General features: G+C 42.1%; 4 protein-coding genes across 4 annotated transcripts; 1 reads left to right on the top strand and 3 right to left on the bottom strand.

The window, feature by feature from the left end:
• Positions 1 to 57: 57 nt before the first annotated feature.
• Positions 58 to 2,507, bottom strand: rpl39 (ribosomal protein L39). The gene is made up of 3 exons (XM_083891551.1): positions 2,447 to 2,507; positions 2,027 to 2,130; positions 58 to 241 (listed from the first exon to the last, which is right to left on the bottom strand). The coding sequence occupies exons 1-3, from the start codon at positions 2,447 to 2,449 to the stop codon at positions 193 to 195; spliced, it is 156 nt and encodes a 51-aa protein (XP_083747677.1). The 5' UTR covers positions 2,450 to 2,507; the 3' UTR covers positions 58 to 192.
• A 744-nt stretch (positions 2,508 to 3,251) lies between these two features.
• On the bottom strand, positions 3,252 to 6,559 carry upf3b (UPF3B regulator of nonsense mediated mRNA decay). The gene is made up of 10 exons (XM_083891679.1): positions 6,347 to 6,559; positions 6,010 to 6,116; positions 5,822 to 5,928; positions 5,473 to 5,571; positions 5,254 to 5,364; positions 5,120 to 5,163; positions 4,841 to 5,029; positions 4,552 to 4,709; positions 4,146 to 4,470; positions 3,252 to 4,068 (listed from the first exon to the last, which is right to left on the bottom strand). The coding sequence occupies exons 1-10, from the start codon at positions 6,455 to 6,457 to the stop codon at positions 3,928 to 3,930; spliced, it is 1,392 nt and encodes a 463-aa protein (XP_083747805.1). The 5' UTR covers positions 6,458 to 6,559; the 3' UTR covers positions 3,252 to 3,927.
• Positions 6,560 to 8,911: 2,352 nt separating this feature from the next.
• nkap (NFKB activating protein) lies at positions 8,912 to 11,848 on the bottom strand. Its single transcript, XM_083891275.1, has 8 exons — positions 11,297 to 11,848; positions 10,710 to 10,790; positions 10,551 to 10,615; positions 10,360 to 10,458; positions 10,224 to 10,266; positions 9,939 to 10,139; positions 9,613 to 9,762; positions 8,912 to 9,355 (listed from the first exon to the last, which is right to left on the bottom strand). The coding sequence occupies exons 1-8, from the start codon at positions 11,731 to 11,733 to the stop codon at positions 9,181 to 9,183; spliced, it is 1,251 nt and encodes a 416-aa protein (XP_083747401.1). The 5' UTR covers positions 11,734 to 11,848; the 3' UTR covers positions 8,912 to 9,180.
• A 1,508-nt stretch (positions 11,849 to 13,356) lies between these two features.
• zbtb33 (zinc finger and BTB domain containing 33) lies at positions 13,357 to 15,234 on the top strand (the record flags this gene model as incomplete). Its single annotated transcript, XM_083891399.1, has 1 exon — positions 13,357 to 15,234. Exon 1 carries the CDS (start codon positions 13,360 to 13,362, stop codon positions 15,232 to 15,234), a length of 1,875 nt encoding a protein of 624 aa, XP_083747525.1. The 5' UTR covers positions 13,357 to 13,359.
• Positions 15,235 to 16,279: the final 1,045 nt, after the last annotated feature.

Below are 16,279 nucleotides of genomic sequence, written 5' to 3'. Positions count from 1 at the left end.
ATAAATGAAGGGTTTGGCTCCAAAGTTCAGGGTAAGACAAAACTGGCAGATTTCAAGTTTGATCACAGATCTTTTATTATCAAACATGACAAGATAACATTGCGCTCCCCACCCCCACAGTCAGGCACAGCAGCTGGAGGTCTGGACAGATGTTGGGTTGGGGAGGACACACGGATCCAGGGACCCTCATGTTTACAGGCCAAGCTTGGTCCTCCTCCAGTGTCTCCTCTTGGAGTTGTACCTGAAATGGAACAATGTCATCAAAAGGTTATGAGAAGAAAATTGGGACTTTCATGAAGGTTCAGGTTTACAAACAAACATCTGTATTCAGCACTTTCCCCTTTTTAAAGCAATAAACCTCAACTGAGACTAAGGAAAAGTTAAGCTCGTAATATTTCCAGTAATTCACAGCTCTCCACAATGAGTCACTCTGTACTCGACATTGTTTCCACTCTCCTAGCCTCATTTTAAGGGCAAACACTTGGAAAACTATATAAAAAAAAAATTATGCAACTGTAAAGATCAATGATGGGACAATACAGCACTCTTGTGATAAAAATCACTTAAATTCATGATGGTGAATTTCCATAATTGGGTACCACCCAACTCACACTGCACCCTGCCTCTATGGCCCCTCTCTGATTCTCTGCTCAAGCTACTACCCCCCACGAGAAAACAGGATTTAATAGGAGTGACTTCAAAAATCCTGTCACTGCACGTTTAAGAAAATATAATCTAAAAAAAAACACATCTCAATGATATCGTGAACGCCAATTACTTAATCAAAAAAAGGGAAATGTTTACATTGTGCCATGCTTAGTAGAGATGTAGATCATACCCAAATGTGAATATTCTTAATGTACAAATAACCATAGAACAATAAGATAACATGTTCAGCTACAGAGCTTCCCCTTCATCAACACAGTGAGCAGGGAAAAGAGCTCCACAGCAGAAAGATGCTCTCAGCAGGATTAATGACAGCACTCCACAGAACTGAAGTGCTGCATTTGCAGACCTGCTTTACATGACATGGAGTAATCATAGAGCATTACATACTGCATCCACCCTATACAATGCAACATAAGGACTGCCGTGCATTTCAAAACAAAAACATTCAACAGCTTTAAGGAAATATATTTTTCAAACATTAAACAGTTCGAAACGTAACTGGGCACATTTTTTTCTTCAGAATCCTGATATTTAACTCTGATCATTCTGATGTCACCTGTGCAGCTGCTGAACACGTTAAGCAAAATTTATCACCACTGACTGCAGCGTATGTGAACATGAAGTAGACTGGACCTGAACAGTTCATCAGGGCAGGGCATTGTAAATAAAGTTTGTACAAGTACAGCTTAAGTGGCCTCTTTGATATTGAATTATAATGTGGCGGGGCTGGGTTTACACATTGGACAAATTTGAACATGTATCAAAGCAATCGTCATTTGTTCAAGTTTTCAGTCCCCCCCCCCCATGTTTCCCCCCGGAGTTAATTTTCAACTGTCTGACCAGATATTCATCACACAATTAGACCGTTTAAGGATTCTTCACTATTAGATTAAGAGAAATCAGATGTTTTCAGACAGACTGAGTGTCAAGTCAATTCTAAGTGATTAAACCAGTTGCGTTTACAGACATAGACAACCCATCATTATGGATTACTTTGGTTTCGGTATCAGCATAGACGTGCATGTGACATACATTTTAAACGGATTGCAGACCATGCCTTCACATAATCAAATATAATATTTAGATATGCACAGAAGTAATTCTGAACAAGAACAAGTGCTACACACAGCTTAAGATTGTACAGACCAAAGTCAGGGGATATTAGCCTACAAAAAGTAAGACAACTTGGGAAACCGTAAATAAGTGTGGAGTGATGTGGTCACCGTCACATCTCCTGGTTCCTGCTGCCGGGTTGTGCTTCGTTTAAAATCGACGCAAACTTGTTACCTCGCAGAACATATGTAGTTGCATACACGTGTACTCTCTAGTGCATATGAAAACAACGTGTCAAAGTCACCTGATCTTGTTGCCAGTCTTCATTCTGATCCACTGAGGAATCGGCCTGTTCTGTTTCTGCTTCTTAGCGAGGAAACGCTTGATCCTGAACGTCTTGTGGGACGACTGAGAACATCAAAAAGCTCAATTAACACAATTTCAACAAACACAAACAAGTAGTTTTACACAACACGGCGTACATATGGCGTCAGACTGACATGTGTGAACGTATTGCAAAGTAAAACTTCAGCCCAACATGCGTAGCGGTGCTGAGATGCTACCGGCTAGCAACACTGAGCCGCTTCAAAATGCGTGTAAGTCATTCTTACAGACAAACATATACATCAAAAACATTCCCGCTAGGATATTTCTTTAATAATTAGCGTCATTATGTAGGTTAAAACGCGCTGTTCACGCGGATGTTTGGTGATTTCATATTTACCATTTTGTCCACAGTCCTTTCCCCACTATGGCGGTGGTCGAAGAGGAAGAAGGAAGTGACGTCGACGTTTATATCTGCTAAGCGTCCGGCGAACAGGTTGAGCGTTCTGCGAGCAGCGACACCTACTGGAGAATGTTTACAAGCTTTCTACACAGAAACACTGCGACTGTTGATCCTCTTTACGCTAGAATAATTCAATTTTAAAGGTTATATTAACCTTTAATCTTATAATTATGTTATGAATGCTTATTTTTTGGTTTGTATTTAGTTCATTGACTGCATGTATGAATGTATTGTTATGCACGTGTAGTTCGATTAGAGAATCATTAGAATCCTTATAAAATAAATTCTACTGTTTGTATTTTCAGTATTTTTAAATTCTTTATCAACAAAATGAGGGATTCAGCATTTGAGTTTTAATTTTTTTTATTTCTAGTCACATGTTTACTGTTTTATGATGCTTCCTGAACATAAACAAAGCTCTGAAATTATTATGAATGAATTACTAGTTCATAATTTGTGCTTCCGCAAAAAAAATTAAAGGGTAATTCGTCAACTTACAAAATTTAAGTATCTAGAAATTAAACTGCTGCAGTTTTATTCAATCATTTACCAAAAAAAGGTGTTTCTGGTATAACAAGACAAAGACGATCTCTATCAAAGACACCAAAAGACACAAGCTTTAACAAAAGACTTTTATTTGCAGTCAGAAGTGTCTCCTGCATGTAAGCATCACCAGCAGTGATATGTTCTCATGCCGTCTTCAGTTCATAATCAGATTAGAAAAAAGGGAAAGGCCACAGGTTGATCATTCAGATTAAAGTCCACATGCAGACATGGTGGGTATCACACAGCAGTATTAGGCAGTAATGGCTATTACTCCTCAGTGAGTGTATGAATGCATGAACGTGAGGATATACATTGAGAATGTGAGTAAGTTACACACACACAGTGGATCACTTTCAGAACAGTTCTGCACATGGTTTTCCCTCCCCAGGCAGAGTACATGGACATAATTTCAACAGAAAACAGCAACGATACAATAGACATCATGCTTATGACAGTGGAGAAACAATATTGTTGGCAAAAATTGATATGTTGAGTGACTGAATGTGATTTTGATGATAGAGAAATGAAACGCCAATGTTTTCAGTTTGGACCCCTTTTTATAATCAGAGAAACAACACTGAAATAAGGTCACTTTGAGTGCACGACATCCAAGAAAGCTTTGGATTTACCTGTTTGAGGGTTACTGTGACCTTTCCTGACAAATAATACTAAAAGAAGGTCACATTCAGGCACTAAGAGGCTCCAGCATCACACCACCTGCCTCTCAGACTGGGAACGCCAGGATGTGGCTGTGCTTCAGCTGCTGCAGTGCACGACGTCGCCCTGAGGCACCACACCACTGCTCCGAGCCTCAGAGGTCTGTTTCTCTACTCTCCTCTCCAATCATTCAAGGGCATTAAGTAGAAATCTGCTCAGTCGTCTCCTTTGTCGCCCACTTTCTTGGTCTCAGGATCTGGATTCCTGTCCGCAGAATTGGATTCGGCTCCTCCGCTTCCTGGATTCCGATTGCGGCTTCTGGCCCCGGGTTGATAGAGTTGGATAGCAGGTCGGTCCTAGTGCACAAACAACACTCTTAGAAATAGAATAAAACAAGACATGAGCGGACAACACCTTCAAAGACTGAAGTTACCTTATTTCGTAGTCTCTCTCTTTTGCTACTTTCCTCCTTCTTGTTGTCTTTGGCAAACTTCTCCGGCCTCTCCAAGTGAGCGGACTCCCCACAGTTGTCTTTTTTCTTCTCCAAGGCATGCTCCTTTTCTCTTTTTACCTCGTCATCCCGCTTCCTGTTTGAGTTCTCCCCGTCGTGCCGTTCCCTCCTTCTCCGCCGGTCTTCGTCCTGTCGCCTGATGCGCTCCTTCTCTTTCTGCCTGCGCTCCTTCTCCCGCTCTCGTTCCCGCTCTCTGTCTCGGTCGCCGTCGCGCTCTCTGAACTCCTTCCGCCCGTCGTCGTCCGCTCTGTTAATAAAGCGCACGGCCGCTTTAAAAGGTCTGATCAAAGCGAATGTTGTGGAAAAAAACAAGACTTAAGCTACTAACTTCCTTCCTCGATCCTCCTTATTGTCGATGTGCTGACGCCTCTTGTGATCGGTGCTCCCCAAGGGTCTGTCATCTTTGCCGTGCTTCTCTGCTTTCTTGGCCTTTTCCTTTGGCTTCTCTGAATCAGCATCGTCACCTCTGTCTGGCTTCTTCAAAAGCTGAACAGGTGCAGATAAAAGATATATTACTATTGCAATGATGGCAGCCTATAAAAAACTACCTGGAAAATAAAAAAATAAAAAAATAAAATACGAATTACAACTACCCTCGTCTACAGCAGCACACACACCTTAATTTTTGGTTCTTCTTTGACTTGGTCCTTGTCTTTCTCCAGTGGCTTCTCAAGTCTCTTCATCTTCTCTGCCTCCTTACGCTTCCTTCTCTCCTCCTCCCTCCACTTGCGTCGCTCCTCGTCCCGCAGACGCTTTCGCTCCAGCTCTCGCCGCCTCCTCTCTTCTTTCTTTTCCTCCCTGATTCTCTGAACAGGCAGGAGACGAGTTTGTGTTTAATTAAACATGCCGTTTAGCAGACTACAACATCACACATTTGAGCCATTTCACATAGTTACCTGTTTATTTTTCAGGAAGTCCAGCAGAGGAGTTGTTTTCTTGGCTTCAAGGAGGAGAACAGTATACATTTTAACTTCATTTAATAGCAGCACGTCTATTATAACATACGTAGGTGCAGTAACTGTCCACATACCTACTAGTTCCTTTGATTTTGCCTCAATCTCTTCCAACAAGGTCTCAGGTGTTGACGTCAACTTTTCCTCATCTCCGTTGTAATATTCAAGGAACTTCTTGTAATCGGGATCTTAAGCAAATGATACAGGTAAACACATGATCACTCTTGCGGCAGTGAGTCGTTATTTCAGTGGGAACAAATGGCCAATAACATATATATATATATATATATCTTTACCGTCACTTATCGTTCCACACTTTGCATCCTTCTTCTTGCTTCTCTTCTTGGCAGTCTTCTGAAAGGGCGCAAACTCGACAACGGCAGGATACTCCTGACCTGTTACGGGTAAGCACAAAGTGGCAAGCATGAAGCCTCAAATCCTCAGAAAAGTCTATGACTAAATTACCTTATTATGAGATGTTTATATGTTTAGGGATGTGACAGTATATAATATTATTGCACGTTGTGATGAAAAACACACATCGTAAGTTCACAATAAGAAAATGTGCGCAAATAATACTGTGAATCGCAATTTCTTTGGTCAAGATAATTGTGACAGAAAAAGCTCACATGATCCAATGCTTACCTCTGCTGTCAATGAATACATATCCATCAAATCGATCTCTGAAGAGAACTATATCCTCTTGATTTTTGAAGTTGATGTAAGCCCTTGCGAACAGATGAGGGTAAAGGCTGAAAAGGAAAATGATAAGTTTGGTCAAGTTAAAAACTTCCGTGAATATATGCACGCGTGTACACGGTGTCAAAATGCACCTGGTATCGTTAGAGAAGAACTCCATGTAGTCCAGATCTGGGAGCGGCTGGAGCTGCTCCTCCAGCTCGTCCTTCGTCAGACTCGGTGGTAAACGCCTGATCACAATCTGGAAAAAAATATCACACATAACAGATTCAAATATTAGCATAGGTAAGAGACCGAACACTGTGAGAAGCTGTATAATCTGTTAAATGTCTCTAAAAGACTGGCTTCAACTTCAAAATGACACTCTGCGTATTAAACCGGCCAAAACATGACGTTATTTCGTGCAACAACATCCACAACTGACGAGTTTTTTTTGCTGCAAATAAAGCTAACGTGGCTAGCAAATTTCACCTTTGTCATGGCCTCTTTCTTTTCTTTGGCTCTCTCCATCTTTTCTCCATCTTCGCTCCTTATGTCCAGTCTTTTGTCCTTGGGTCGGGTGTTTTCCTTGTCTTCCTTCATGGCTGAAACGTTATTTATTCCTGCGGTTTAATTACAATATCATACCGCAGACTTGTTTACTTTCTTAGCAAGTTAGCAGTAGCCGGCTAGCTGCGAACGAATTCATCGTAACTTCCTCTCCCCGTTGAGCGTACAGTTCAGGCTTGCCACAGAAGGGGGCGCTGTTTCTTAAAAGTATAATGACATTTGAAGTGTTATAATATATTTTACTATTACTTCTGTTCATGTATTGTTTAAGCTGTTACATTGTACTATTGTGCTTTGTACTTCATAAACTCAAAAGTTGTTTTAGGTTTTGTTCTATTTCGAAAAAAACGCATCAAAGCTTCCTTTCCTCATCCACTGCCCTTCAAAATAAAAGCATGCACCGGAAGTGTATGTCTTGATCCCCGGAAGAGCAACACGAGTCACCAGAACGGTGGACATTTTGTTAGCTTCTTAGCAAAATAAACCATAGAAAGGAGCGCTGGGGGCAACTCGGACGTCCTTTGATTTGTTCTCGGTCGTCTGACAGTTATAAGCTGTCGTCATGTGGTATGAAATTATTCCCGGAGTCGCCGTCATGGCCGTGTGTCTGGCGATTCCCGGCATCGCCACCAGGCAGATCCAAAAGTACACAAACGGAGTAAAGGTGAGGGGGAGCTGCCTGCTAATGCTAATGCCCTGCTAACAAACACAGTCTGACGCCCGTGCAATAAACGCGCTGCGAGTCCAGAGTTTTTCCTGCCTTTAAGTATTTAATCAAACACTTTTCTGTTCCCCGTAGGATAAGAGATGCGCTCGCCGTCGGTGGGAGTGGTTTCTGATGGAAAGAGACAGGCGAGTGTCGGGAACAGGACACTATTATAATTCCAAGGTGAGTCCATCTGTCAAGTTTTAAAAGGGATATTTTCCTACATGGAAAACAGCTTCTATTCCCTATCAATGACTATTGCAACTATTATCATTTGCACCATTAAAAGTCAATGGGACAGGCTTCAAACAAAAAAGTAATCAAAACTGAGGAAACGGCAATATTGATAAAGTAATAATTTCCTGACTGAAGTTATACTAATCTTTTGTTCTTTCTCAACAGGGACTCGAGAACATCCACTGATGGCCAGGAAGAAAAATTCCCCTAAAGCAAAGTGCTTTTTTGTACATTAAAAGGTTATATTTAACATCAGCTGTTTGTTCTTCCGTTTTCAATGAAATTGTTCCTCGATGGAAACTATTTCAGGCTTCCTGGGTCATACGTTGAATTAAAATAGGTGAGAGTGGAGTCAACATCAGTTGCACAGGTGAATTTAACCATCTGTGACAAAACGAGACACTCTGTGTGGACGAACGATTATCATGCATGTAATAACTCAACCTATGTCAGGAAAGAGGTGATGTAAATGCATTGTTGAGAGGGACTGAATGCTCAGATCTACTTTGGTCACAGAAGCTAAAAGAGAATAGGAAAAAAAAGTCATGTCTGGTCAATAATAATAATAAAATCATTCATCATCAATCAACAGCTGGGACTCATGACACTTCCCATCTCATAAGGTTTATAATTGTCTTAAAAGCAACTTAAATCACCACCAGAACTTACTTTTTGAGACATGCTCATAACAGAGGCAAACACCTAATCTCCTTGGAAGATAATCTGGGATAATAATAATGGATATATTAATGACAATCAGTGCTAGGATCCAGCCCACAATGCACCAGTGTTGGTGCACAGTTGCAGAACTACCGTATTCCCTTATACTCAGGTGCGACTTGTATATGAAAAATATATAATTTCACATGTTCGTTATTTTCACACCGACAGCCGCGAGAGGGCGCTCTCGGCTCGTGTGCCAGTATCTGCTACTACTATTGCGCCTAGGATAAAGACGAACACAAACACAAATGGCATCGAAAAGAAAATCCTATACTGCAGAATACAAGCTGCAAGTAGTGAAATATGCGGCCGAAAACGGTAATCGAGCAGCAGACAGAAAGTTTGGAGTGAACGAGAAACTTGTGAGGAACTGGCGGAAAGCGGAGGATACTCTCAGTGCAATGAAGAAAACAAAAAAAGCTAATCGCGGGCTAAAAGCTAGATGGCCACAGCTGGAGGAACGCGTCCACAAATGGGCGCTTGAAGAACGTGCTGCCGGGAGAGGCTTGTCAACGGTGCAGTTACGTCTCCACGCTCAGGCAGTTGCCAAGGCGATGAACAAAGACGACTTTACGGGAGGACCTTCCTGGTGTCACCGCTTCATGCAACGCAACCGCCTCTCTATGGGAGCACGGGCAAAGGTGTCCAAAAAAGTGCCTGCAGACTTTAAAGCTGAGGTCGACTGTTTCGGTGAGTTTCTTGAAGAAGCAAGTCCAGTTAAAAATGCAACTTATATATGTTTTTTTCTTCTATTATGCATTGTTTATCTGGTGCATACGGTAATTAAAGATTCTGTAAATATCTTTTTTTTGCAACACTTCTTTATTTGCATCTTTAAGATATCTTAGAATTAAACTGAAATACTTGTTGTCACTGCAGACTACAATAGGCAGTGAATTGCAGAGTAGAACGACTGTAGAAGTACAGTCAATTTAAAAGCAAAGTGAAAAATACAAGACGAAAACTTGTCAGGGTTCTATATTCCCCATTTACAAAAAGGACAATTATTATTCACATGATTTTACAGTAAGTCACAGGACAAACAGTAAAGGTGTCCACGGAAGGCAAACTGGGAGGCGCATGGCGATGTTCACTTCTCCTCCTTGCCTTTGGTTTTCCGGTACACCATGTCCCTGAAGCTCGACAGGATCTTGCTCTCCCTCTTCCTTCTCTCTTCCTGGTTAAAAGACGCCAGCGCTCTCTTTTCATCTGCGCTGTAGATCTGGTTTTCCTTTCTCAGACGCACGGCCTCCATACGTCGATGTCTGCGGGGTTACATGTGAGAATATGTCAGTACTTTAAAGTCTATTTATATTCTTGGGGGGGCATTTCTGAGGAAAACGTGACATTTCTGCATCCCATTGAATATTAACCACCAACCCCACTGAGTGGATTTCACTTTGATCGGACTTAAAACATGTATTTAGCTCAATATTGACAGCAAACAGAGGAACACTAATCAGTACACGTTATACTGCCACCTGAAATACTGAATTGCTGCTGCATAAACCGAATCAAGTACCTGCTGCCGCTCATCACGTAACCAGACTTCTCAAAGTTTGCGATTTCATCGCTGGTGAGACCGATCTCTCCTCTTCTCGGGATACGTTTGCCAGCTTTCACGTACTCTGCCATTGCGGCACCTTCACCTGGCAACAGTGCATGACCAAAACTGGAGGGAGAGGAAACAAAGCACTTGAGAGAGCGTTGCATTTGTGTATCTAATACAGTTTGTTAAGTAGAGTACAGTAGATCTGCACTGGGCATAATTTCTTTGTAACAAAATGGTGATTTTTAAATGTTGTGGTGTTTGAGAATCTCTAGTTAGAATAACAAGAGTGAACTCACTCCAATGGCTTGTCGTCCGTGGACATGTGGGTAAGTGGAGCTTCGGGGCCGACCACGTTGTCGTCCGCGCCGGTTTTCTCCACCCACAGGACCCCATTAGGATCCTCCTCCTCTTCCTCCTCTGATCCCTCACTGCTGGAGTCGCTCGACTCCTTACGACTCTTCTTTGCTTTTGCCTTCTTCTTCTTGGACTTCTTGGACCTGATGCAGAATGTTAGAGTCAAGCATCATGTTGTGTTTTTGTGTGACTGAACCACTCATGAAAAGTTGCATCGCAACACTTACTTTTTGCTCTTGTTTTTCTTCTTCTTTTTCTTGGTTTCTTCTTCTAGAAGATAAAAACAGGACAGTTCATCTCATTAATTTGATGAAACCTACTGTAATGAACTTATTTAAACCAATGTGAACATGACATTCTTACCATCTGATTCTGACTCCAGCTCACTGTCCTCACTGTGCTTTTTGTTCTTCTTCTTCTTTGATTTCTTCTTCTTTTTTTTCTTTTTCTTCTTCTTTTCTTCTGTTAGTGACAGACAGGATTTATTGTAAATTCAAACAAAATACCACATCACAGCAACTTGTTCCTAATTGACCAGTGCGTGTGTGCTGTACCTTCTGAGCTGGACTCTGAACTGCTGTTTTTCCCATCTTCTTCTACAGGTGTGAATTCATCAGAACTGGTAGAGTGCAAACAGGAAGAAAGTGTCACGATTGTCCAAAACGATGACGACGACGACAACAAAAATGGTAAAGAAGAGATTCATAACTCACTCTGGTTCCTTAACTCTTGGTGAATATCCCCAAACTTCAGGGCAACCACACTCACCGATCCGCTCCCTCTCTTGTAGACGCCTGTAACACAGAGACAGATAGATGCAAAAGTCGAAAACAAACATACATACTTTTATACAGTATTAATGACAACAACAAATGGTTAACATTAAAGTTATGTGGTTAAAACCAATCTAGTTGGTAAACAATTGAACAAGCCCAACGAGGAGACTGATGTATGAATTAAATACTACAATAACGCCATTTTATTTTTACTAATAATGATTTGATATCCTATTTCCTGTCAGATTAGCAAAATTGTGGCCCTTCACTTGCTCATATGTCCAAAACTTGAGAGTAAGGTCAGGTTATGAATATGAAGGTGTTGCAGAATGAAAGAGTAATTTTCATTACAAAAAAACACTGCTTATTTTATATATATATACACATTAAGCTTTGCCAAGATTGGATTTCGAAATCTCAGTGATTCAACTTTTATCTTTGTCTATGTTTTTCTGAGTTCCCGTCTTCTTCTGTGGAATATCAGAAGTAAATGTAAATAATGCGCAAATGATTAAGGGTCTTACCTGGCGATAAAGGCCTCCTGTCTCTGTCTCTGAGCGTCGTCCCGCTGCTGATCGTAGTAATAATCATCTTTGAAGCTGCCATGTTTCTGGGGCGCGTCTCGCTGCTCAGGCCAGTGGCTATGGCCGTTGTTTGAGGTGCTGTTGTTGTTGTGATTGTTGTGACGCTCTCTGTCCCGAGACCTGGATCGGGACCGAGAACGAGATCCTATTCGGATCCGCCTGATGTTCCTGGCCTCTCGGAACCGATGTTCCCGTTCTTCCCGTTCCTTTTCCCGGTTCCGCGGCCTCGGGAGTTTAGGTCCAAAGCTGTCCGGCGACAGGCTATGATCGCGGCTGCCGCTGCGGTTTCGGCTGCGTGAGCGGCTCCGATGTCTCCGCGCCCGAGGACTTCGAGGCCCATGGCCGCCGTCAGAGCTCGAACGATCCGACAGAGGCATCCCGACCGACTTTTTCAAACTTAAACACCACAAAGTCTACCTTTAAGTGTATTTAGAATACGTTTAATGTCGACATTAACATACGACGCCTGTGCGCCTTCTCTTTGCTAACGTATGTACGACACAGGGCAGCGCCAGTGTCCGTCTCCAAACACAAGCCGGGTATTCTTCACCACGTCTTTAGTTCCGCTTGTTAAAAAAGTTGTTTTAAAGTTAAAATACGACACATTTTTTCGAATAATCATTTCTGCACAATTCGAAGTTCTTTTTCACAGTTCTAAATTATCCACATACTTTTGCCTTTGATCTATCGTTGATCCGCCCTCTAAAACAATTCTAACAGCCCTGAACTGAAGGACAGATCCATTTTTTAAAAATAACAACCATACCGAACTTCTGTAGAGTCCAGAGTTCTACAAAAGAAATGTTTCTTATGTTTATTAAAGAAAGGGCAAAGGCAACATGCAATTTGTTTATGTGTCTGGTCAGAAATTAATAGAAAACTAACTTTTTTTCCCCCAATTTACTCTGTAGTGACATTCTTCCAGCAGCAACCATATATTACAATTACTAATTAAATAAAATACACGTGATGAATAATTATTTGTCCACATTTATAAAATATACGCCATGACGTAGGCGTACCTAAACCTTTATTTTGAAAGTACTGACGAGCGGCGCTATATTATTTTGAAATTATTAGGGTGAACCGGTGCTCAGTCCGTCGTAAATATCACTCCACTCACACACTCTTACAATGTTAAAATTTAACAACCATAAGTAAATCTCTTGTGTATAATTTGAATGATGTTATGACGGTTTTGATTCGTGCTCCTGTGTGTTCATCATTGTGCTCATGTCCCCACTACAGCGACTCCTAGTGGCTGCTCGGTTATCGGCGGGCTGCAGGAGGCTGTATGTCTATTAGTCATTGTTTGTAGCCAGATAAGTTAGCACCTGGAGGAGACAGTGGTGACTGGAAACATCAAGATTGGAGGTAAAACAGTGTTCACGTTAGATGGCTTTGCTCCGTCGTGAGAGTTTTGGTATTCGCCGGCGGTTTGCAGCTAACAGGAAGTCAGCAGGCCGCGCTGTTCCTGAAATAAAGATGTAGAGTGAAGGAGCTAGCGTTATCTTTTGTTAGCTGGCTAACAACGGAATTAAAAGAGGTGTCAAAGTAGAACGTCACCTTATCAAAGATGATTCATGCGCGTTTCCACTCGTGTGGTTTTATCAGAGTCTTCACATTTAAACCCGTTACTACAACTTTGGCTCCCTAAAGTTGAGCTAGCATTAGCTAAGGGAACGAAATTAACATGTTCACATTCGTGGTCTGTTTGTTCCCGCTTGCATCAATATTTAAGGAGCTGTTTGTAATGGGAAATTAGATAATGTTTCTCTGCATCACGAGTTTGTAACCGCAGGCTAACATAAGTCAGGCTAAATCTATTTAATTCACATGTGTCATGTAGATGAGGCTGCTGTTTCTGTTATTTATGAGGAAAAAGCACTCAGAGAGGTCAAACTATAACAGTATTTATCAGCTTGTTAGCTTTCTGCAGGTCATAATAGTGTGGATTTGTCTTTGTATACCTTAATGTCATCGTTTCTTTTCTCTCTGCAGACATGCCAAGCCTAAAGCTGATATCTGCGACTGACACCCAGTATTCGGCCACTGTGCTGAAGTCGTTGAATGAGCAGAGAAATCATGGATTATTTTGTGACGTCACCATCATTATACAGGACAAGAAATTCAGAGCTCACAAGACGATCCTGTCTGCCTCGAGCACATACTTCCACCAGCTGCTCCGTGTAGCTGGACAAGTGATCGAGTTAAACTTCATCAGAGCGGAAATTTTTGAGGAGATTCTCAATTACATGTACAGCTCAAAGATCGTCCGCGTGCGCTCCGACATGCTGGAGGAGTTCATAAATGCCGGACAGGTACTGGGAGTGAAGTTCATCGCAAACTTGGCGACGCCTTTATCGCAAGTTAAGGGACTACCTGGTTTGTCGAAAGAGACGGAAAGCAAAAGTGGGACATCCGCAGAGGTAATGCCGATCATCACGGAGTCCTTCTCTATATCTGCAGAGGAATTCAATCAGACGAGCAAAACCGCAGATAAGGATGAGGACTCGGACAGCGATGTCATGTTTGTCTCTCAAACAGCTCCTGTGTCCAATCAGAAAGCTAACTCTGACGAGATAATCGACGTGGACTCGACCGATTCAGAAAAACCGCAGACAAACCACAATACAGAATCAAATCAGGCACTTCCAAAACAAAATGATAAACCCACGTCTACCATGAACACATGTGATGTAAAGACTCCCAGTCTCGGGTGTCCCAACCCCAGTTTAGCACAGATCAGTCCTCTGCACAGTCCAGACTCCAGCTCCAACAGCATGTCTTCCCCTGCCAGAGTTTCCTCACAAAGTGCTCCCACAATAACGGCCAGGTCGAGCAATTTCACCCCAGAGTCTCAGAGTGGCCCACAGTTCCATGAAAACAGAGATATAATGGGAGTCCACAAAAAGCAAGTGTCTACGTCATCTGAGAAGGGGGATTTTAAAATAAGGCTGTCGGACGTTTCTGGAAGCCCAACTAATCAGGCTAACATTCCCAAATCTGCATTAACGGCAACAAAGACGGTGACACTCAACACGGCCACAAAGATCGATTCCATTTCCCCAGGCTGCAAAGTGTATGCCAATATCGGAGAGGATACGTATGACATTGTCCCAGAGAGGGAAGATCCAGGTGAAGGAGGCTCCAAAGCAGGTAAAGGGAAAAGAGCAAGCCCTTTGAAATCCTTTGATAAAATGTCTCTATCACCAGTGTCCACCAGCCCAAGTAAGAAGAAGTCCAAGACTGAACTGGAGGATCATTACGAGCTGGTCATGGACGGGAAGACTTTCTACGTGTGCATCGTCTGCAAGCGTCCCTACGTGTGTCTGACGAGCCTCCGCCGCCACTTCAACGTCCACTCGTGGGAAAGGGAGTACCCGTGTCGCTTCTGTAACAAAGTCTTTGCCTTGGCCGAGTACAGAACTAAACATGAAATCATCCACACGGGAGAGAGGCGGTACCAGTGCTTGATGTGCCATGAAATGTTTCTCAACTACCAGGTACTGTCCAACCACTGCAAGCAAATACACAACCAGGATCTCTGCGGCAGGAAACGGAAAGACGACAAGGACAACACCTTGTACCGCCTGCTGCCGTGTAAATCGGTGCAGATGAAGTCGTACTCGTGGGAAACTGGGAACCAGCCGGCCGGCCCCGTCATTGCCGAGGATGGCAGCGTGCATCACATAACCTCTGCTCACGGAGACATTCACGGCTCACCCCAGAGCAGGATGCTGAACTGGAACGACGTGTTCGTCGAGCCAGATGAGCACAGGCCCGCGCCCGATGTCCACGTCACCCCCAGGTCAGCCATCGGCACCTCTCCGAAGGGCGACACAGAGTTTGACTTTATCATACCAGACACCTTCTGAGCAATACATTGCTCCTGTGTTAAAGCTTTAGTCTGTTATTGGTTTCTAAAACACTTTTAATTGTATTTGTTGAGATCCTCTACATATCCTAACACAGCCACCAATAAACAAACAAAAAAACATTATCGTAATAAACACATCCAGACATTTCCATTTAGACCAGACGGATGTGTTTTTACAACTTTATTTATTAATGCTTTAGTGAACGTGAAGAGGATCTCAACCAAAAAAAAACTTTCTTAAACAAATTCTGGACTGAAGCTGTAACTGTGCCTTTTTGGTGCCTCCTCACCACTCTGGTTTCATATTCATTCATTCATTCATTCATTCATTCATGCTCATAAGGTTTTGACCACATTAGTGTCTCTATTTGATGAGTATTTGTGGTTCAAAGTGTCAGTTGAAGATTACGTTGAACAGGAAACGAATGCCTCAGTATTCGTTGAAGCAATTAGTTGCACTAGATCTAGGTCTTTCCCTACTTCTGTAATAACCTTTTAATTTCACTTAATGATAATAACATAAGCAGTGGTTCACACATAGCGAGAGTTTAACAATAAAAACAATCCAAATCAGCAGCTGTAACAGAAATGCAAAAACTTAATGTAGGTTTGGATTTTCTCAGTATTAAGGTGTATCTGTTTCTAGTTACTTATTTTATTTTATTTTTTTCAGCCTCAAATTCTCCAGTCTTTGTCTATAAACTTCCGATCTGAAGCACAAAGTATAGAAGTTATATTAAAATGGTTGTCCTTATTATTCCAACTCGGTCCAGTGTGTAAAATGTAGGTTAAAATCGTCAAAAATGATGATACTTAAAGGTTGAAGGCAACACATTTGGAGGGAAACAGACATATTCAGCCTCAACATGCAGCTTCACCAATAAACCTTAAATACGTTTTACACACTGTACCTGCTGTAAATAAACGGCTCACACATTTAAATCCGAAATGGGATTGAAAACGGAACATAAGTTTCCCCGACTCATCATTCCTGGTCACAAATCGAGACCTAATTAAAGTAAAAGAGAATATGGAGCTGAGCT

The sequence above is a fragment of the Microchirus variegatus genome, assembly GCF_963457635.1.
Source record: "Microchirus variegatus genome assembly, chromosome: 6".
Lineage (NCBI taxonomy): Eukaryota > Metazoa > Chordata > Actinopteri > Pleuronectiformes > Soleidae > Microchirus > Microchirus variegatus.
Note: the sequence above shows the minus strand (reverse complement) of the source record. Positions and strands in the feature narration are given on the sequence as shown.